Raw genomic sequence first — 22,887 nt, 5'->3', positions numbered from 1 at the left:
GCATGTGTTCTGTCCGCTCAGACGTGCCGGGAACACTTTCTTTCACATTGTGCAGTCAAGAAGGGAACTACTGAAGAAGAAATTGAGGATTAATCAGTGTGTTAATTGAGGTTATCTAGATCGTGATAGATGGGGACAACATATTAAGCAAGTTACTATGGCAGCCAAACTCATCTGTTAAAACTAAAATTAATGGATAAACAAACTTCAGTTCACTTTCTCATTGATTTTTATCCAGCTGCAGTGGGCTATAAAAGAGCTATCAGGGAAAGCAATCCATTAGCTGTCAGCTCCGAATGCCTTAAGAAGCAATTGCTAATCCTCCAATGATATCTCACTAAATCCTAATCTCTACAAATTGTTCTTGGAAGAAGCATTAAACTAGTCATCAGATCAGGTCCTTAATGCTTCTTAGAATTATTCAACCTGTAACCCATTAAAGATCATGCAAAGTACTAAAACTTTAAAATCAAGTTAAAATAAATCAGATGGATATTGTCACCAGCAGGTCTACTCCTTCCTGTGTTTTGTATGCCATGGCAAAAAAACAACACGAGAAAATGGACCATTATAACAACAAAAAAAAACCCCAACTTCTTAAGATACATAAAAATTATGAGACTACTGTTGTGTTGCAATTTTGCTTCACAATATGATCTCCTATTATAAAAGGGTATAAAACACTTTTATTAAGTGGTGGAGATGATAGATTCATTAAAATTTCAGTGCTTGTATCATTCCAGATAAACAGTAAAATAAAAAGACATTATTTTTCTCACCCTGTTAAAATCTAGATTGTCTCACCTAGAATTATATGAGATGCAACCACTAAAATGGGTATGGCTAAACCAGTACGAAGTTGATATAAATTAATAAGGTTCTAAGACTAACTTAGCATTTTAAGAAAGGAGAAAACAGCGATGGAGCTTGAAAAAATATGGAATAGGGATATTAATTTCATGGAATAACTGTAAAAACAGTAATATCTCCCTCATATGATGTTAAAGGAAACCATTCTTTTTGCTTCCCAGTGCTACAGAAGTAGTTCACTTGAAGACTTTCAATTACAGTTCTGGTGAGAGCAAAGAGGTAAAAATTACTGATCACAGATAACGATCTAAAAAACTCAAAGTTCTTCAACTGGGACAAACACAAGCTATGATGCTTAAGCAGAGATGATCAACCACAAAGAAAAAAAACCCAAAACAGAAAAAAAGGATGCCAAAGTAATGCCAAGGGCATCATCCATCCTACCTACACACCTCAGAGAGAACAACAAACATAGGGTCATATTAGACATCAGAAAAACTTTGCAAAGGTAATGATTGTGAAACACGAGAATAAAACTGTCTTTGTGGAAGCTCAAAGACTGGGAAATAGCATTACAAACCCTCAGATTGCACCTGGTCCTGCCCTAAAGAGGCAACTGTGAGAAGAACAGGGAAGGGACAAGTTAGCGGGTTCTGCTTTTGTGATTGCATGAATTCACAAATACTGATCTCCAAAACAGAACAGGACAAATATAAAAAAAAAAAAAACCCCAAACAACCAAACCACCACACACACGCACACTAGAAAACTTATAAATATTTTGGTAAAAAAATGGCAGTGGTATAACTCAAGTGAATCAATGAGGTTAGAGAATATGAGCAGAAAAGCTGGAGGCCACACACTGCTGTATAAAGTGCATACCATGAAATTGCAGGCTTTACGTCAGAGCAACTCTGAAAATAATATTTTTAGCCTATACGAAGCAACTGAATATAAAGGTTACACAGTAAAATAATACAAATGGGCATAGAAATTGGTTGACAAAAATAACTTTTCAACAGGCAAAAGATAATAGACCCACACTTTTCAAATCAGATAAACATATTACTAGTATTCTACATTTTCAGAGACCATTTGGGGCTGATTGTTCAAGATGTTTTGAAATGAGTATACTAAAGCTTACAATGTCACAGAACACTTCACAAATCTGAAACTACAGTTTTTGTTTAAATGTGTCTACTGTTTGGTGAAATACATCAACAAGTAAAGACATGCCAATGTTTCCAAGGTAAGGAAACTTAACTCCAGATAACATTTTTAACAGCTATGATTGCTGTTGAATAGCTGGGGCTAGATGTAATAGGAATTACTGTTTCTTCAGAACTTTTTCACAGATTAGGACATTTGTTTAAACAGCTAATCCTGTACTTTCTATGCTACCATTTTAACATTGTTCTAACTCATGACCTTACATGTAAAGGGACTGTTTTACTTGACAGATAATTATGTTGAGTTCTACAAAACTACTGTTTAGGCTGCACATGACTCGTGGTGATACGTTTTAATTGCATGACCAAGAAAAGCAGTTAAGTACAGGACGAAACAGAGCTTAGCTGAATTCTCTCACCGATGTACAGCAGAAGTTTTACTGTGTGTGACCTCTGAAAAAACAAATGCCTTCTTACATATTAGGGCATGTTAGACATCTGAAAATAAAAATGGATCCCACTGTCATATTAAACAGAATATGGTGCTACCTAATACACAATAAAATCTTCTATTTTTAATATTCTGTATTGTGCTTTTAAATAACATATTGTTGTATCTTCTTCTAAATGTTGAGGAATGTAAAGAAAACGTACAAGGCTTTTTCTTTCAAAATGATGTTATTCTTTACTCAATTACCTGCTCAGGAAAAAAATTAAGCCATGATGAATTTATCGATCTAACTAAACCTTTGTTAGTACCATGTCTAAGGAATAAAGACAACCTATTGTATTTCTTAAAGTTCTTTTCTTAGCACATTGAAATACTCACTTAAATTATAATTTTTGGAAAACGGCAAGAACATTCAATGCAGAAGCAGAAAGTGTCAACAAGGTGTTAAATTATAAAAAGAAATACTCTGAGAAGTGTAAATTATTCCTTGCGAAGCAGAAAAGAATCATAAAGCTCAGAAAACCTATTTTTAAGTGGAAAATGGATCCCTTTTAAAATGATGGAACAGCATTTTTTAAGACATCTGTCATTCGGAACATCCCCTCCACACAAATTTAATATTATAGTACAATTTTACAGTGCCAGAAAATTATCTAAATTGAAAAAGTCATTAAAAGTCATTAAAAATATTAGCTGGATAACCATTAAAATAATATAACCTTTTTATCTATTGAAGTTAGAGACATACACCCACAAACACAAATTTCCAAAGTAAACATGTAGCAGAGCATATATCCAAAAAAGTTACATATAACCAAGCAGCAGTTACAGGTGAATTAGGACAGAAACTGCCCCATAAGCTGAGGAGAGGACAGAATGATTTAGCCTACTATCTCAGTGATGTGTTTGGTCCTCAGAAGACAAATATGGTGGCTGTAAATGCAATCTATTGTAATGGAAAGGAAGTGCAGAAGTGGCAAAACACGGGAAGCCATAGCAAAGCATCCTTGGCATTCTCTCCAAATGAGGATCTTGTCTTCTGCAGGAAGAAATCAACAGGCAACTGATCCTTCATCAGACTGCTCTGACTGCTGCTCAGTCAACAAATCGTCACGTAATTGGAATTACAGCTCTCAGATGTCAGGCAGAGAGATGTAAAACAACCCCAGAAGTATCCACAGCCACCTGTGAACTGGCAGGGAACATGAAGGGTAAGGACTTGCTCACTGGAAAGGCCAACTGCATGAATCCATCTGCTTGAGCACTATGCAATGCTTCGGAAAATGTTCATATCAAGAACATAATTTAAGAGATCACAACACAGAACTTGGAAGACAGAGCTATACTGCTATAAGCAAACATAAATTTCTGGGGGTCATTCTCAGATGTTTTATCCCCATGTGTAAACAGAAAATACACTCTCAACACGTAAAGATAACACAAAAATTATTCCTCACTTAAATGCAACTCTGGCAGAGACTTGAACATAGTTAAAGCTGAGAAAAAGCCTTCAAACTCTTCCTTGTGAAATAAGGTAAGGAAAGGCTCAGAGGAGAGTGGATGACTTGACAACTTCCTACCTGACTGGATACAAACAAGTACAGAAAATTCTACCCCACTGTGGCCACCTGAAAGATCACAGAACATGGTAAACAGAAAAATGTGATTGCATTCTTTTAGTCAATTATTTTGCTGTTTCTAGCAGCAAATCTTCATCACGTTAAACAGCTGCTTCTTGGAACAGCAAGAAAAGGATAGCAGGCACTCAGTTTTGACTCAGTTCTCACAGAAAAACAGAAGCTGATTCAAAACATGATGAGAGTATGATGCAGCTCAGATATGACAGCAAAGGGGGATGACAAGCAAGACAACAGCCATTACAAATAATAGGCAAAGGTTTTCAAAAGACTTGGGAAGCTGGAAAAAAAGAAAAAGGAAGGAAATTAAATGCAAGGGGGAAAGCCTAAGAATATAAGATATAAGAACTTCAAATAATATTGTGATCTAATCCAGGAAGGTATGAAATTCTTCCTCTCCCTGAGAGAGAGAGAACTCAGCAGGGGAAGACAGTAAGTTAAATGACAAAACAGCCTTTCAAAAATAAAATCTAGCCTGAGCAAATTATTCAGGAAACCAAGAAAATTTTAAAAGCTATTAGGTAAAGGCAATAAATAAGGCATTTAAGTGTATCAGTCACAGGAAGACTATGAACGAATCAGGTGTTCCACTAAAAGATCAGGCATCAATTATGGATATTGCAGATAAAATACATTACTTCTGTGCATTGATCCTTACCACAGAATATGATGGTGTTCTGAAGAAACACCTCCTACAAACTTTGTATTTCCAGTAGAAACCACTTATATAGAAAATGAAGCACTTGCATAAAAGAAGCATCAGGGAAGGTTCTAGAAGATGACTTTCTAAAGCTCATTGCAAATTTCAGAGCATTTGCCAAAAAATAAAATATATTCCAATAAAAAAACAAAATCAGATCAAACAAGTCATCACAAAAAAAGAGATCAAACTACATCCTTGACCCTCACAAAAAAAAGTGGGCCAAGATATTCCAAATATTTCTCTCTCCAAAGACTTTCAGGAGGGTTTTGTAGACTAGTAAAGACCAATAAGAATAATTCTCAAAATTAAGCAAGTTTTGAATACAGAAGAGTTATTCTCTGCTTAACTGGAAGCAAGTATCGAATTTACATTTTGCTGTTGCCTACATCAGTATTTTTGACGCTAATACAGCAAGCGGGACAGAAATGGAAATTGAGGTGAGACAAACAGTACAGGGCAAGAAATAAGCAAGACACAACTCCACCACTGGACTTCCATAGTAAAATTACACAAGACACTCTGAATTTAGAATTCTTTTCTTATTAGGTAGAATTTTAAAAGACATGGCTGCCCTTCAAGATACATTTTTTGAAAACTAGCACTTTGGATGAAATACTGCTAAATGGAAAATAAGTATGTTCTGAGCACCATTACGGTGAACACGATCTTTTCGGGCCTGATTCTGTGTTCACTGAGACTCATGACAGCTTTTCAACAAGGTGCAGGGGTGGTGGAGCATCGCGCGTTCAGGTGATGAAGATGACAATGAAACGTTCATGTCGCTCAGGGGTGTGGAGCTAGCATGGACAAAACAACAAGTTCAACGGGCTAGGAAATCTCTCTGTTGGGGAATTTGAAAAGATCCACTGAAACGGCCCATGATGTGTGGAATTCTTTCTCCAGCTCGTGTTACTACTTTCCCTTCGGTAGTGCTACCCATCCCGAAAGAATCCCTGGGAGAAATCCTACAGGAACCTGCTGGAGACTGCATCAGGAATGGATGCCAGACTGTATCACCTGATTGTGGGCACAGCACATCATCCTGGGGCAAATTCCTTCCTAGCTCTTCAACAATTCACCTACTGGCAGGAGTTTTATCATAATAAATCAGGCCTATGAGAAAGCATGCAAAATCTTCATGATACATACAATTCCACCAACTTTCCTGATCTCCTGAGCTTCTAAATCTGTTTTTCTCCATCCCTCTGAGCACAAGACCTCTGCTGCTACCTCTACTGTCCTGTCCTCTCCCAGTATTTCTGCAAAGCTTAACTGAACAGCAACATAGCCAGAATAAGTGCAGAAGACTGAAAACAGCATTCACGATTTCACTGTGTCAGTAAAGCACAGGTAGCATAGCATGTATCAAAAAAAATGAAATGAGGAAAGCCAGCTTCTGTTAGGTTTATCGTGTAAAAGTCCTCCATATAATGCATCACTTGGGAATAACTATTACGTGTTCCTATTTAAAAGATTCTACAAAACCCATCAATTAAATTTCTATATAGAAGTTACAGTCTATGCTTCGAGAAGCAAATATAGCAGAATACATTAGAATTCATGCCTAATGCAAGACAAAGCCCAAAACTACCATTAATTTTTTAAATGTGCAGTACCAAGTCCTCCTTGGTTCATGTCTTGATTTCATATAAAAACTCCAAACATACCATGTAATTTTTTTTTTTTATTTTAGGTGTGTTTACAAAATCATCTAAAAATCACACTTTCTGTGATGCATTTCACAGTGACTATGCATAGTAGTTATACAGCCAACTGCTTGTCTCTGTGAGAAGTCGGTCATCTGGTAGAGTTTCACATGGTTTACAGAAAAAGTACCTGGGACTTTGGAGAACTCTGTTTGTTGGGTTTTTTTCTCCTTCTGAACTGTTTAATAAACAGTTTGAGACTTCTACCTTTTGTAATGTAAATCCTCTAGCAATGACCTTGAAACCTCTGGAAGTTCAGTTCTTGTAGAACTGTTTCAACCTGAAGCTGCTAAACTGTAATGACGTTGCTTTCTGAAGAAGAGACACTTGTTGAAACTCTAACCACCCACACCTCTTTCATGCAGCTCACAAAAAAATACTAGATGCAAGCAGGACCGTTTGAGATACCAGGAGCCTACCTACATTAGCCATTTGTTTCATACTAGAGTAAATATTGGGTCAAAACAGTCACTGAGGAGGTCTTTGATTCTCCAGAATTACTGCAGTGGATGTTTAGATTATGAATGCTGTCTTCACTTACAAAATGGGTAAATCTTACCTTACTTCAACAATTTCTCTCACAAATTTAACTTTTTATTTTTTACATACTCTTTTTAAGACCTGAAGTTTACAGTGCAGCTTTCTGTACAAATGACAAATGTCATTACAAAGCTCTACTTGCAGATCCCCAAGAAAATTCCAAGGCAATCAACCACTTCAAACTGAGATCCCCACAAAAATAATTTAGTTTCTCCTAATGCTTATCCGACTTCCAACTGAGCATCTCGCCACATGATGGTGGGATGAAATATGAAATATGTGGAAAGGAAGGGGGCATACCACTTGGAAAGATTTAACTTTATGTTATTTTTAAAGCAAAACCACCCGAAACGGCAAACTTTTTAGTGCTTTGATGTTCATGTAATGAGATTATGATATAAGTGTTACAAATCAAGATTGACAGAACCACTGAGAGTCGTGCAGAATATAAAAACACTGTCAAAAACCTTCTACTCAGGTGGTAGCCCACCGTTCAGTAAAATGGGTGTTCCAGTTGCACATGACTGTGCCAGACAGAGAGCTGGTATGTGTCCCACATCAGGCCGCAGGCAGAGCTTCCACCGACTTCAGCAGTAACAAAGATCCACAGGCTTAATCCACTACCATTAAAATTAACACAGCTTTAGTACTACTTCAGCAGGGACAGGATCAGTCCCCAGACAGACTACTACCTTTAGTCAACCCTATGATTGCCTGGGGAAAATGCATCCCACCTTCGGTGGTGCACACCACATACTCCAGTCGTAAATACGATGTCGAACCCAAGCTGGTTGTTAATAGTACAGATCCATTCATTTATTACTCCTCCTTGTTTTCAATCCATTTCATTATCCTATTTGCAACCAAAATACTCCCAGCTCTCCATTCCAAACAGCAGATTATGCCACTTAATAGCAATTAAATGTCCTAAAGGCATTAAAAAGGCTATTACCAAAACATATTTTCAAGCACTGGTATAAATCATTTCATATAGGCTTTGAAATTCAAAACAAGTGAGCCTTGGATATGAATGTCTGTCTCGGGGTCATATGTCTAGGTGTTAATGCAATATTAATCTTCAGTAATAACTAATGAGACTCAAACTTTCTCCAAACTACTAAGTCTGAATATATGAGAATTTTAAGCTGATAAACAGTTTCTTACCCACCTTTATTAAGCTTCTCTAACACTGACATTGTTTTTAAACCCCAAACCCAACAGCAGGATAAATAAGCAAATAGGACAACACTTAGCAAGCTTTACACTTACCTATTTACACTTCAAAGCTAAGCATATCAGTTCAAGTTACAAAAAACATTTTCAGTTAATTAGTTAATAAAAAAAAAAACTTTGTTGATGTTAGAATCCTGTTATTGGAAGGAGGTTGAAAAGTGAAAGGGAAATCAGTTACATCACCTCACCAGAGACACAGAAAAAGCATTTGCCAATTTTTCTCCAATTGTATCAATCAATCTACCAGAATACCTCTCCTGCAAACCTCATCTCATTCTCCATCCGAGATCCCCTCTAACAAATACATTACTATTCTTAGAACAGATTTCTTTTTTTTCTTAGAGATCGGCATAGCTACATTTAATAAAAGTCAACTATGAGCAAATGCAGAACAACAGACTAGGCTAAGCAAGTCACTCCTTTGTAACTGTTTATTTTAAATGTTAGCTAGAGCCCACTTATTCACACTTATCTCATTGGGTTTGGATTTGGCTAAGGATCCCACCTACTCGGAGAGCATCTTGACTCTATCTATAGAAGACTACACCATACTGAAAGTGTTTCTTCCTTTTGATGTGAGATACGGCAACAATAACACCTCAGTTCTAAAATATAACAAGACAGCAATATAAAACATAGTAGTTACTAAAATTTCTGGTGACAACTGACTGTAAAGTTCAGCTAAAAAGATGTAAATGGGATTGTCATAACGGCAGGTTTTGCCCTAATGAGTGTCCCAAACTCAAATGTGACTGAACTCACTACAGGATAAAAATAAAGAACTCTGAACAAGAGTAATTGCTTGTTAGGGTGCCTCACGTACTGCCCTGGCCTGCTGTCAGATACACTCCTGTTATTCAGGGGCATATTTTGGCTATATTTGGAGAGATGCTTTTAAATAATCTAAAAAAAAATGAAAGCTTCCATCCCTTCCTCTTTAATACTAAAGTCTAATAGGTTTCACTCTCAGAGAATTATTGAAAATGATCACACACACAATCAATGGCACAATCACAGACATCGGATACTTAACGAAATTTAAAATAAGACTTGTTAAGTGTATCTCCTTATTATTTTTTGAACAGCCAATATATCACACCTCTCGCTTCTCGCTGTACCTCTTCACCATGTCCTTATCTCACAAATAAGAAAATCCGAGCTTCAGGAAAAGAAGCGACCACTCCTTGTCTCCTAACTTCAAGTAACCAAGAATCTATGGTCTGTTACTTTCCTTGAGGTTTGAACAACTTTGGGGGATAAACTGCAGACTAATAAGCAAGCTGAAATGATAAAAAGAAGTGATTCTATAGCAGTTGTTTATTATAAAGGCTCTGTCAAAGTCACCCTTTTTCTGGTGGAAGTGGAAAGTCAAGGCAATTTCATTCAGTCGCACCACCAAAGCGCAGAGCTCCGAAGGCGACAGCGCAGCACAGACGTTTATTCAAGCCTGAGCACTGTCTTCACAAAAGTATCTCCATCTATGCACTATGGGATATGCTTTTTCAGTGCCTAGTGGGAAAAGTTGTTTTATTCTGTAATGTAGGAAATCATTATACAAAGTGACTAACAAAGATACGAAATAATGTTAAATTTCTGATACTACGTTTGGGGTTTTGGGTTTGTTTGGGTTTTTTGCATCAACTTATTTTCCATAACTACTACTGAAATTGCATATGACATATATTTAATCTAATATCCTCCTATTTCCTTTATTTATGTGTTTTGGTTATCCCAATTTTCATTTATGCAGAGCTGAACCGCACTTAGCAGCTTTTAATTACCTTCTTGCCAATGCAGAGTTGGACCAAATTCTGGTGATAATTAGAAGAGCTTCATTATGTTTGGACTCTAAATTCTTTAACAAGCCTTAATTACTAGATCTCATGTAAAACATTCAGTCTGCTGTCTGCTGTGGTCTATCTTGCTTCTTGCAGTGATTCTTACAGAACTGCAGAGCAGCCTACAGAACCCACTGAATACTTGGTCACACCTGAGATGAGTTCCTCAGATTCTAATTCTATTTCTTTGTGCAAAACATAGTAAATTTATTTTTAAGTAGCACTTGTCAAGAAAAAGTCCAAGAGTCTACGCTGTCATATAGATTGCATTAACAAACAGGATTACAAACCTAAAAAAAATTAAGAGTGTTAGAATGTTAAGGGATAGTCGAAAAATAATCTCTAATTAAATAATTCAAATATAATGTATTTAATTAATTAGATATAATCTTACAGTGTCTTCTTAAAAGCATTTAAAAAAATTAGCTCCCTAATAAACCCACACTGCTTTTCAACAGCCAAAATTCTCACAGTATGCAAATAAAACATCTCACAAGAATTATTAATCTTTCTATCATCTAGCACACCTCATCCTTACTGTAGGACTCAACCCACAATAATCTCTTTACAGTAAGGACTTTTAGTGTAGGCCTGCCCAATATACTTCATTTTCTACCCACCAGCCAGGATCATTGTTAAAATCAGGGATAAATGTATATTAATTATTCTATTAATTATTATCAAACTTGAATAAATACCTGTTCATGTTTCCAAAATACACTCTGTAAACAAACCGGGCATGAGGAGCTCAGCAGCTCCTCAAGCTGTGCGTATTCTCATTTCTAGAGGCACCTTACAGCAGTGAGGCTGCGGCTGCCTACAAACCCCCCACATCTGCTAAGGTAACAGAGGGCAGCTTTTCAAATGTATGCAAACACAAGGTGTAATCAAGCCTTGTAGTGTACCAAATTACTGCAATTCAGCAGATGCAAGCAATCCCCTCAATCTCCTACAAAACAACAATTACAGTATGAGGCTCTTCTTTCTTCCCCTCTTGAACGTATCACACACTAACATCTCAGCTTCATACATTCAGATTAAATCCAGCCATCCAAGAACTAAAACCTGTAAGAATTCCCTATTGCAGGCAGATATTTCTAAAACCAATTTAAAATATTAAGTTACTATTCTTGCTTTTCATTTAGGACTAAGTAAGCCTCCGTAATGAATGTGCTCCAGATATGAGAATGTATTAGAAACGCTTCTTTCCCTCTGTGCTTTCGCAGAGAACAAGGCAGGAGAGTTAATGCTGACAGAGCCCAGGCAAAGGCTGTGTCTTCCCAGATCAGGCCAAATCGTGCTGAAGAGCTTCTTGTGCAGAAGCGCAGGACGGGTACAGCTCACCCAGTCATCTCCACTGCCCATCCACCACCCTTCTTCACTAAAGCAAGGCGACAGCAGTCACCAAGTGGCAAAGGTTCACTTTCCCTAGTACAAATGAGCCTTCGGACCCTAAGCCCTGTGACTCAAAGTATCCAGTGAATGTTTCATCTTCTGTGTTGTTTCTGTTATCAGTATGAGTGTCAAGGTCGTCACCTTCACAGCTCAGAAGGTAATCAGCTGAGGCAAAGGTGGAACCTCCTAGCAGAGCAGCTTTGGCAGGAAGAGAGCCTGGATGCACTATGAAAACCCGTTGCAGAAGTACATAGTCTGAGTAGCAGACTGCATCATTTCTACATTGTTTGGAGACAATCCGTGAATTTAAAAGTGTGTATGTTACAAACTCAGAACCACCACTTCTGAGTATTTTCACCTCTTAGATACTACAGCTTATGAATTGCTATAGTTTGCAATGTGTATTTTTCTAACATTTTTGATTGATGGAAACTAATTACAATCAACTTTATTACACTGCAATACAGTCTTATAAATAAGCAGCTGACTCCACGTAATGTATGGTATGCACTATTAACATGAATTATAAAGATTGATATCTAAAAGCAAAAGAAACCCAAACTGCTTAAGGAAAAAAATGTTGCTGTATGTACTTATGCATGCCATTTTGGCTTTTTAGTTATTTAAAAAAAAAAAAATATTAGAGGATTGAACTTTAAGGCTATGACTCTTATGTAGCTGGGCCAGATTTCAGGCTAAAGACTAATGTGGTTTAGCTACTTATGAAATAATTATGAAAGTACCTCTACCCTTCTAAACCAGGAGCACTGACAATCATCAGAATAATCCCCTCAGTTAAGTTCCTGAACCCACTGCCCACTGAACTGCAGCAGTGCAAAGTCTTCATATTTGATGCTGCTAAGTGGCAGGAAAATCACCGTACCATGTCAGTGCAGCTTATCTCTAGGTTTCAAAAAAAAACCCCTGCTTCTCTTTTGTAAAGACAGACTGAACAAGAAAATTCATTCCTCTGCACACAAAACTACTCTTGAAAAAAAACGCTAACAAAGCACACCCCTTGGGAAGACAATTAATACACTGGTTTTAGCAAGTACTACACAATCAATCCCAAGGCAAAATTTCTGGGATAGCTTAGTATTACTTTAGTGATAACCCTCTGACCATTGCAGTGTAATTCACCAGGGTGGAGAGGAAACAAAGATTCCCTACCTCTTATTTTTTAATATTCAACAGTATTACCGAGCCACTGAGCAGGCTACCTAGCTACCATTCTGAGCACACTATCGGAAACGCTATTTTATCGTGCATTAAACTGGGAGACATAAGTAAACACTGGCATTGCACAACGCAGCACGATTTTGCAGGTTAGTAACACTTTTTGACACAAGTTTTTTGTTTTTGTTAAAATCCTGATTACATTTAGAAGGAGCAGAGCAACTGCAGGCTAGATCGTACATTTTCCACCTTCCCTGCCAACCACGTTAGAAAAAAACCCTTGTCACTGCAGCAGAAACCAACCACCAAAGCCCTTCCAAGAGAATAACCTCATCTTATTTCAAATGCTTGCTTTTGACACGTTCTGACATCAGTAAGAATAATCAGATCTGGAAAAGAGGCTATTTACTATTAATACTAATTTAATGGTTTGCTGTTACACAGTGCTATAGCCCCTCTATCTGGTAACAACCAGCAATCAAGGCTCAGTTCCTGCTGAACTAGAATCTTTAACAGTAATGATGCTGTGAAATGAACAACGTGAAGATAATTTCATGATCTTGATTCAGAAAATAACTAAATCTTAAAATGCAACTTGCCATCACTAATGTTTTAGAAAACATTTTCTATCTACAAACTTTAGGAAAAAGTCAGTGTTGGCATGTGTCTAGCTGAGGAGGTAATACAGGGAAAAACTGTACAAAACCAGAAGTATTATTTTCTGGAATAATAATAGTAATGAAAAAAATAAAAATCAGGTAAGGAAATAATTTAAAAACGACGTGCAAAAAAATTCATGACCCACATGTCTTGTGACAGTCTACAGCTAAGCAACTACGGTTCCCCAGAACACAAAGATTTTACTACAGAACGTATTTCAGGCAAAGAATAAACAGGATAATGGTATCATTTTCATGGTAGTGCTGAACACTTACAAAAAAGAAGATGCACCAATGGAAACTCAGTTCTGATAAGCACATTTAAATAACGCAGACAATTTTTAAAAAGCAGCACTTTAAAGCTGATGTACATTTATTTACACAGGCAGGCATCTTTTGTCAGCATTCACACTGCAATCTAAGACACAGTAACAGATTAAATCACACAGATGTTCACATAAATTGACCCTGATTCCGCAGATGCATAACTCTACAAAAGAGCAAAGGCATCACTCCCACACCCTAAATTGGGCCTATAGGTTTGCAAAATCGGGCCATATTGCAATCTCCTTATAAAAACCAAAGACTCTACTTAATTCAGCATGACTTCGACATGGAATACCATCAGGAGATTTTTCCTCAATTCTTTCCTAACAAAGTTACAAAATGTCTCAGTGAAAGTTCTTTTCATTCAGGTTAAAATACTAATCCATTTTTCTGCAAAGAGCACCTACCACATCACAAATATATACGCATTGCATCTTCTCTATGAGCGTAACATACAAGTGGGGGGTGCGGATGGGACACAACTGTAGGGCCCTGAATTGCCAAGAGATTAATTCAAATTTTAAAAGGAAAAGAAAAGCCATAAAACCAAAAAGTAACTAACAAAAAGGAAGATGCGAAAGCAAAAAGAGATTTTGCAAGTTGTTGGGCTTATTTTACAGGGACTAAAGCAGGAATTTCTTCAGCTATTTCAGACCAAAGTTTCATTTTATCTGTTTACCCAGTTATATTTTTATTGGACACTGAGCCTCTCCCATTCTACCTGAGCTTTTCCCAAAGGTTTAATTCTTGCAGAAATACAAAAATCAAACTACTCTGAGGAAAAAACATACATCAATTTGGACTTAAAAATCAGCTGTTAAGCATTGTATGAAGTGAACTATCTTTGAAGCTGAAGAGTTTGTCTCCTACAGTCAGCAGTCATCAGAACTACACCGCAAAAAAAAGAAAAAAACTCAGAAGTATCTTGTAAAAAAGACCTGAAAGTCATTAAATCCTCCTATTCACATGCTACATGAGAAACACAGCTTTGGAAATGCAAAATACTGCCTTCAGAGGATGGAAAAGATGCAATACTGGAAGAATTGTGTAGGTTTTACTTATTTTATCTATATTTTTAAATATTACTAGAGTAATATTGAACATATTGTTAAAGTTTCAGAAACAAACATGTAAACAGCTAGCAAGAAGTGTTTAGTAAATGTATTTTTCCCTGTTATCACCAAATTTCACTTGGAAGAGTTGATCCAATTAGGTATTTCTTCTGTGAAAAGGACACTGAAATTTATAAATGCAATTGCTCTTTTAATTTTCCTCGTGGCTGCTTTATTCATTTTTCTCCTCTTGAATGCATTTTACCAAGGGGCCCCAGAAACCTGCGTAAAAACCCAGCCAAAAAGCACTTGTCTGCCTACGTGCATTTACTCTCTCTATGTGCTACCTCCAAGCCATCCGAACACTGCTGCTGTGTCTCGTCCTGGTCAGAAGTGTCCTCGCCTGGCAAGCCCGCCTGCTCAGCCCTCCTGGGGAGCTACTTTCCTTCACTGAAGATGTACTTCAACTCAGTGGAGTGGCTGGAGATGAGGTATGAAGGGGAAGGTGAAAGTATGAAAGCAGCCTTAAGAGCCATCCGCCCTGGAAATTTAGTTCTGATCAATGAGTAAACACAGCCCCAGTATGTTTGATGTGGAGCAGAGCCACCTTATTAAACACTTCTAACCCTCACCGTATCGATCCAAGAACTAAGTCCCTTAGAGTGAGAAACTATCTCCATAACACAAAGTATCTTCTTGTTTTTACTGTGTTTTGTCTACTTTTGTAATGAAAAAAAAATGCACCTATGCACCTAGTAACAGTGACAGCATATCCCTTCCACACAGGAGAACCAGAAAGAGACTTTCAAATTAAAAAAAGATGCACTTTAGCTCGGCATTCCGCCCAGCTAGCTACAATGAAGCCTCCAGGTTTCTCTTCTGAACTAGGCTGCAAGGACAAGCACCAGAACCCAAGTAGCTGTCTTGCTTAGCAAAGACTGGTCCTGAAGTCACCACAGGCTTTGAGGTCCTGACTCTCCTCAAAAACAGGCACTGTGCAAATGCACAGAGACCTGCTTGTTTTGCACACACGCATGTGCACAGTTAGGATGGGAATACTGCAAACTTGTTCAAACCACAAAGAATCTCAAAAGGAATCACCAGGCTCGGAGACATCCAAAGGTCTCCGGGTTTTGTTTATTTATTTCTGTGTCTGACCAGGTAGCCCTACACGATTTCAGTAGGCATCTTTCCTTGTGCAGTTTGTTTCCAAACAAGTCAAGGGAGAAATCAGCAAAACCAAACACTAGTATGCTTTAGATACTTCCCGAAAGGCACATGAGCTACAGAATTTGAAGATAAAGTCAAAGCCAAATCCATACCAATCCGGGTATTTACTGGGCTTTGCAGGAGGTTTCAAAGCAATGAGTCAGATGATAAATGTACTGCAACACTAGACGCAATACTGTAGATAGAGACAGGTCTTTTGCTTTAATTTTTAATTTCCATTTTCTGTGGGTTTAGACAAACCACTGACATTACTTTAGCATAATACTTTGCAATGAATCAATACCTTAATTTAATAATGGTGTTCTGTTGTCAACATATAATATATCACATAATGTCCTTGTATAGACGCTAAAAAATATACCAAACAAAATGCAAGACTTTGCCTCTACCAGCGATCACAGGTTAAATCCATGTAATGAGAATCCTTACAGCCCCCAAACCCCAGGGTTAAAAGGCAGCACGGAGTAATTTCAGCCGTATCCCTTCCTCTCGTCATACCTGTGCGGCGAAAGCTCTCCTAGGTCATGGGATTCCAACAAACGCTTCAATAAAAGGAACACAGAAGAAATATATCTGAACAGAATCAATGCACATCCCACTTCCTTATGAACTCAGTGATAACTGCGCTAGTTCCCAACCATAAAGGGGATTATAAACGGAAAACGGAATTATGCCCAGTGTCATCCAGCTTTATGGAAACAGATGGAGAAAGCTAATATGAAAAATAAAATAAAATTACAAGTACTTCCACTTTAGTGGTGTGACTGCAATTCTGTATTTATTATTTTTATCTTGACAGTAGCCTTCCTGCTGACAAGTATTTAAGATGGGAAACACAAATCTAATCATGTCTGCGGTACATTGACTCATGTTATGTGAATAGAAAGTAAGTGGGAATGAGGAAGAAGCAAATGCTCTTAGAACTCCCAGTTGTTTGCTTCAGTATTTTTTCTTCCAATTCAACAGCTTTTGATGCATTACAAATTGATAAATCACCAACATTAATCTTAGTCAATGCTACAGGCATGTGCTTTACAGTCATGCGTGCTCCCCTCGATTTCAATGACAGCTCATGATCATAATGTGAAGTGTTCACAGATACGTGTCACTTGTTGGCAGAACGTTTCAGAGCTCTGGGAAGAGTAGGTCTGGTTTTACTACGGTTTGGCACCTCCCACAACACCCTCCAGTTGGTGAAAACCCCGCAGTTCCATATAAGTGTCATCCTTAATGTGAAAAAGATATTTGAGTCAGTGCAAAATAAAACAAACAGCTTTTACCAAAATGTCAGCCTTGGTAACAGTTCAGCTGCCAGATGCTTGTTACTTGAACCCATGCCGTGCGTAACAACAGAGAGAGATGTGACTAGGATAAACGACCGGACCAGAAAATCTTTAGCAGGAAATGAAAGTATACTCAGGCTGCAGTCTGGACTCATAAAAAAAGGTCGCAATTGGACTTCACAAGATACATTGATTAAGAGCTCTGTAACATCTCTTTCTTTGGTTACTATGCATTAGTTGAGCCCCACCTGCCTGACCTCGGTTCTCAGCATTAGCCTTTGGTCATCTGAACACAAGAGAAACCACAGCGCTATTTCATAGCTGAATTCACACAGGAATTCTTATAAGTACAGTATCTCAATTTAAAGATAATAACGCTACAGAGGAACCCAGAACACCATGAAAAATGCATACTGGAAAAATCAGGGCACGACTCTTTAGAAATGAAACCAATGGCTTGATAAAAATAAACCTCACTGGTGTGTTCCGGTCAGTTGGTTGATTTTTTCGGATCTACAGGCTGGACTATCCTTCTGAATCAATGACTGATTTTTATGTTGAGCAGGGGGTAAAGAGGTTCATGCTGAAAAGCCGTAGTCCGTGCACGATCATGAGAAACACATGCAGGCACAAGCCACAGAGCAAGATTTGATGAGTAAGTGGCTTTTGCTTAGTCAGAACCTGGAGGATCTTCATCGAGAACTTTCAAAACAGCTAACAGATAGCTGACTTTGAGTGAAACACAACCAGGAATTATTGTCATTATGCACACCCACAAAAAAAGTGAGAGATTTCACAACATCTCCTCAGACGAATACACACACAGAGGGAAGACTTTACCAACACTCACTTCAGGTGGGCAATCATCCGGCTTTCTGGAGAAATAACTCCCGATTTGCCTTCCATTTTCCTAAGTCATATTTTGAGCCCATTTTAACGTGCTATAACAATTAAATAACCCGCAAAGTGAGCCAGTATAAGTAAAGACAGCTGCTTCTTTTCTGAAACGCTATGAAACGCTAAATAACCTATGACTCCTGCCTACATATGTGCCTTGCCCAGCCCGAGGTTCGCACAAGGGCGTGCACTATTCTGAAAGCTGGGGCATCAGATTTGTCACATCAGATCTGTATTCACACGGTACAATGGGATACGTGATTCTCATTTCAATAGCAGCCGGAGCAACGGGCACAGAAGGAACACGCAGCTCAACCTGGGAAATGAGGATGAATTTGTTTTAAAAAATTCTCTTTCTTCCTAAGAGCTGTTGGCAGCAGATGCAGATACTTGCTTTGGAGTCACACCATGTCAGCAGTTCATGGCAGAAAGATGGCATGTCTTCTCCCTCTCCCCTCCAGTGGATACTGCAGCGTCAGAGAATTTCACATGTAGCCTCAGAGATGCTTACATGTACCAGGAACGTACAGCTGCAGGTTTTAAAAAAAATTTCCACATGCCCTACAAATTCAAATCCTTTTTTATGTAATCTATTTAATCTTCCATTAATGATAATCTCTGCTATCAATGTGCCCAAACAGGGTCAATTTCTGCTGGATTTGCACTTCTTGCATTTCATCCTATAACCCAGCCGTATTTAACGAGGGGAAACACCCTGCTGCAAAAGGTATTAGCAATCTCCCTAAAGCAATAATAGTTATGAGACTCTGCAGCTGCCAGGAACATTTCAAGATTGTGGGTTTTCTTCTTCCTTTGTGTGTCTTGCATGGAGGAGAGTCCTGCCAGCTGAACATTATTTATTAATAAGGATATTCTTGCCTTCTATACCTTGCAAGGAGACAGCACAGAGTAGCGGAAATTGCTGTGGATTTCTCTTGCATGCCCAGAAGACAGAAAGGGGAGACAGGCAGAGATTGCAAGGGAGCATTTAGACCCTGACAGATCCCACCCGGCAAGCCCAGGCAGCGTTTCAGACGCACATGGGTCACGGCAGCTTGAAATGCCATGTAACAGACCTGGTTCACACCAGGCTTGAAAACAGAGACACACAGGTTGAAAACCAGGCTCCCTTTGCTGTTTTGTTCTAAAAGTGCCCTTTACAGCTCCCTGCACCTCAGTGAAATGGGTAAATCTCACACGAGATTTTCCCTCTGGTAACATCTGACTTGCTCAGGCTGTACCTCCAGAGCAAGCAGGCTCAGACACACCTGTAAGGGATAGTTCTTTCTCAATTACCGTAGCAGACACCGGGGAACTGCCTTGTTTGCTCTGCTGATTTAGTGATAGTTCTATTCGTAATCATCCCCAGCCATCCGCCACCTGCACACCCACCCACACATACACGTCCAATTTGCTGTTCTTCTCCCGATTTTGTCAATTCACAAGATCAGCTCGCCCTCCATACACTCTCTGCCTCGGGGCTCATGAGCAAACAGATTTAATGGAGAAAATAAAGTTCAAATGACTTGCTAACAGAATCCTCCAGCGGATTAGGTACACGTTAGCATGCAGAAGGGGAGCTGTGAAAGCAATTCAGGTGGCAGCATTCAATCGAACCGACGTTCCTAGCAGAAGCAACTAAGGACACGCAGCTTCTCGTTTCCTATGCTGCATCCGAGAAAACGCAGATGACTATAATACAGGATAATTGAGCATTTCACTAAACAGCACCACGCAGAAGTTTCTCTGGCCCAGACTGCGTTTGTCCTAGATAACCTTTACGAGAAGCTGGAAGTTGATGCACCCAGACCAAATGAATTTCCAGATTCAGCCCGAATCCTCAGGCTCGTGCCTGGGCAGGGAGGGAAGAGCCAGCCATCGAGCATCGCCCGGGGAACCAGCCCCCTCCTCTGCTTCAAAACCAGCCGGCGGGGGCACAACGCGCCCCGCAGCTCCCGAGGACCGCTCTCCCCGCGGACGGGGGGGACGGGGGCACCAACTGTTCCTCTCGCTCAGACACCTCCCATCCCAGCATCTCCCAGACACCTTCCGCAGACCAGCGTGGAAGGGGAAAAGGGGGGGGGGGGGGGGGGAGTCTGCGCCTTCCCTAAACCCCCCAGCGAAATGTAGTCACCTCAAACGGTTGCTCCCGCCTCACCACCCATCGCACAAGCGGGGAACTTGCCGGGGGCGGGGGGGGAAGAAGCGCAAACTTCGGAGCCGGGCTGCCTCCCGCGGGGCAACGACCGCACGGGAACCCCGCGCCTCCCGGGCAGCCCCCGGCCTAGCGGCGGGCTCCACTTACGGGTTTTGGGGGTCGTGCTGGCCTCCGGCGTGGTGGTGGTGGACTCCTGGAAGGGAGACAGGGTCCAGGACGGCGCCGAGTCGTGGACGTAGATCTTGTAGGAGGAGGTAGCGTGTGCCGCAGTGGGCCAGGCGGGCGGCGGCGGGGTGCTGGGGGCGGCGGGCGGCGGCCGGGCTCCGCGGCCGGCGGTGCCGGGGGGGCCGCTGGCGGGCGGCGCCGTGCGGGGGGCGGCGGGGTGCCGCGCCGCGGTGGGCCGCGGGCCGGTGCGCGGCGGGCCACGGGTGCCGGGGGGCCGCGGGGGGGCTCGGCTGATGGTGGTGAGGCGGGGGCTGACGCGGCTGGGCGGCCGCGGCGTGGCGGCGGCGGCGGTGGTCTCCGCGCCGCGGGGGGGGGCGGTGGGCTTGGAGAGGAAGAAGGGGTCCTGCCCCACGCCCTTGGCGTCCATCAGCTCGGTGGGGACGTACTCCTTGACGGAGCCCACCACGATCCACTTGAGCAGCATGAGGCTGAGCCCGAGGCCGATGAAGCCGATGAAGAGGGGCACCACGCACAGCCACGTCTGCTGCCGGTTCCAGACGATGCAGTCGCTGCAGCGCAGCTCCCGCGGCGGCCCCCCGGCCCCATCCCCGCCCGGGCCCCCCGCCGCCGCCGCCTCCGCTGCCCCGGGCGCCGCGGCGCCGGCAGCCCCCTCGCTCATCTTAGGGGCCGGCTGCAGCCCCGGGGCATCAGCGCGCCGCGGCTGCCGGCGGCATGCGGCGGAGGGGGGCGGAGGAGAGCGGAGCGGGGCGGAGGGGAGCGCGGCGCTCAGTCACGCCGCCGGCACGGCATGGCCCCCCGCGCCCTCCCCGCACCGCGCCGCGCAGCCTCCCGCGGCCGCGGAGTCAGCGGGACGGCCGCGCCATCCGCCGGGAGCCCTCCTCTTGCGCTGCCCGCTTCGGCCTCTTCGCTCTCCTGCTGCTCCCGCCGCTCTCAGGCTTTGCTGTGCTTTTTTTTTTTTTTTTTTCCTCTTTTCCCCCCTGGGTAATAAGTCGCAAGAATGAAGCTCCTCGGTTTTTTTTTTTTTGTTTTTTTTTTTTATCCCAAGCGTGCGGCTCCGGCGGCGGGCAGGCGCATTCCTTCACATCGGCGCTCCTTCTCGCCGCTCCTCTTTTTTCCTCTCCCCGCGGGGCTGGGGGATCTTTTCTCTCTCCGTCTTTCCTTCCTTCCTTCCTTCCTTCCTTCCTTCCTTCCTTCCTTCCTTCCTTCCTTCCTTCCTTCCTTCCTTCCTTCCTTCCTTCCTTCCTTCCTTCCTTCCTTCCTTCCTTCCTTCCTTCCTTCCTTCCTTCCTTCCTCTGCTCCGCTCCCTCCCCCGCCCGCTCGGCTCCTGCCTATGCCCGGCCGCGGCGCAGCAGCATCGCTCGGCGGGGAGGCGGCGGCGCCGCACCCGCCACTCCGCGGCCCCGCGGCCAACCCGCGCCCGACGCCGGGCCGGGGGAGGCCGATCCGCGGGCGGGGCCCGGCGGCAGGAGGCACCGGCTCCGCGCAGCTCCTCCGCGGCACCGCGCTAAGTCCGGCCCGGCATCGGAACCTCGGAAAAAAAAAAAAAGAAAAAAAAGAAAAAAAAAATTAAAATCCACGGACACCGAGGGAATAAAAAAAAAAAAATTAAGATAATAAGATGAAGCCCTGGAGGGGGGCCGGCAGTGACCCAGTCGGCAAAAAGATAGGGATCCGGCAAATAGAGAGGGTCGCGGGAGCAGGTCCCGCCAAGCTCGCCGCGGCGGTCGGTCGGTCGGTGGTGCGGTCCGCAGGCAGGCTGGCGCGCAGGGAGCGAGGCGCCTCCCACCGCAGCCTAATGGTGGTTTCTTAATGCGCACCAGATAAATAAATGATCCAGGCGAACCCCTCGGGAGGATGCGTGCCGCGGCGAGCGGAGCCTGGGAAAGGAAAGAAAGGGAAGGAAAAGGAAAAAGCGGGGGGCGGGGGGAGCGCCCGGCCCCGTGCTGGGGTAGCGATGCGGTGGGCTGCCGCTCCCCGGCGGAAGAACCCTGCCCGGGGGGGGGGGGGGGGGGGCCGAGGGCTGGGCGTGTGCCGGGAGGTGGGGACACCCCCGGAGAGGGGTCCCGGAGAAGGACCGGGGCTGAGGACAGGAAGATGATTTCCGACGCTGCTGCCTGATAACAGACAACAAGCAGCGTTTTGGTGGTGGTGTTTCTAGAAGGGATGCCCCTAAAGGAGCCCAAAAGCCAGCAGACACCGCCGACAAGAGGACAGTGCCTTCCAGCAGCTGGTGGCACAGGCAGGTGTTGAGATTGCAGCTCTCGGGACGCACCCAGACAAGCATTGAAACTGCTCCGGCTTTTTGATCTGCTCCAGAGTTGAGCTCCAAGTTCAGGGTGGTCACCAGTGGTGCTTTCCACTCGCTGACTGGACACAGGCTTTGAACAGCTGGGGTGGTCGCTGCAGGGCCAGCAGCAGTGTGCCGAAGGGTGGCTGT

The 22,887-nt window shown here is 42.3% G+C and overlaps 1 protein-coding gene across 2 annotated transcripts in view; it reads right to left on the bottom strand.

Moving 5' to 3' along the window:
- NRG3 (neuregulin 3) overlaps nt 1-21,668 on the bottom strand; it is a 435,046-nt gene extending 413,378 nt beyond the window's left edge. Inside the window, exon 1 of one of the 2 annotated variants that reach the window (XM_075422987.1) lies at nt 20,412-21,668. In XM_075422987.1, the coding sequence (XP_075279102.1) occupies nt 20,412-21,108 (697 nt within the window). In that variant the 5' untranslated portion in view covers nt 21,109-21,668. The remainder of the gene's footprint in view (nt 1-20,411) is intronic. The other variant, XM_075422986.1, reaches the window with a different exon arrangement.
- Nucleotides 21,669-22,887: the final 1,219 nt, after the last annotated feature.

This window comes from Opisthocomus hoazin, chromosome 6 (genome assembly GCF_030867145.1).
Source record: "Opisthocomus hoazin isolate bOpiHoa1 chromosome 6, bOpiHoa1.hap1, whole genome shotgun sequence".
Taxonomy (NCBI): Eukaryota; Metazoa; Chordata; class Aves; order Opisthocomiformes; family Opisthocomidae; genus Opisthocomus; species Opisthocomus hoazin.
This window is presented reverse-complemented; position numbering and strand designations above follow the sequence as displayed.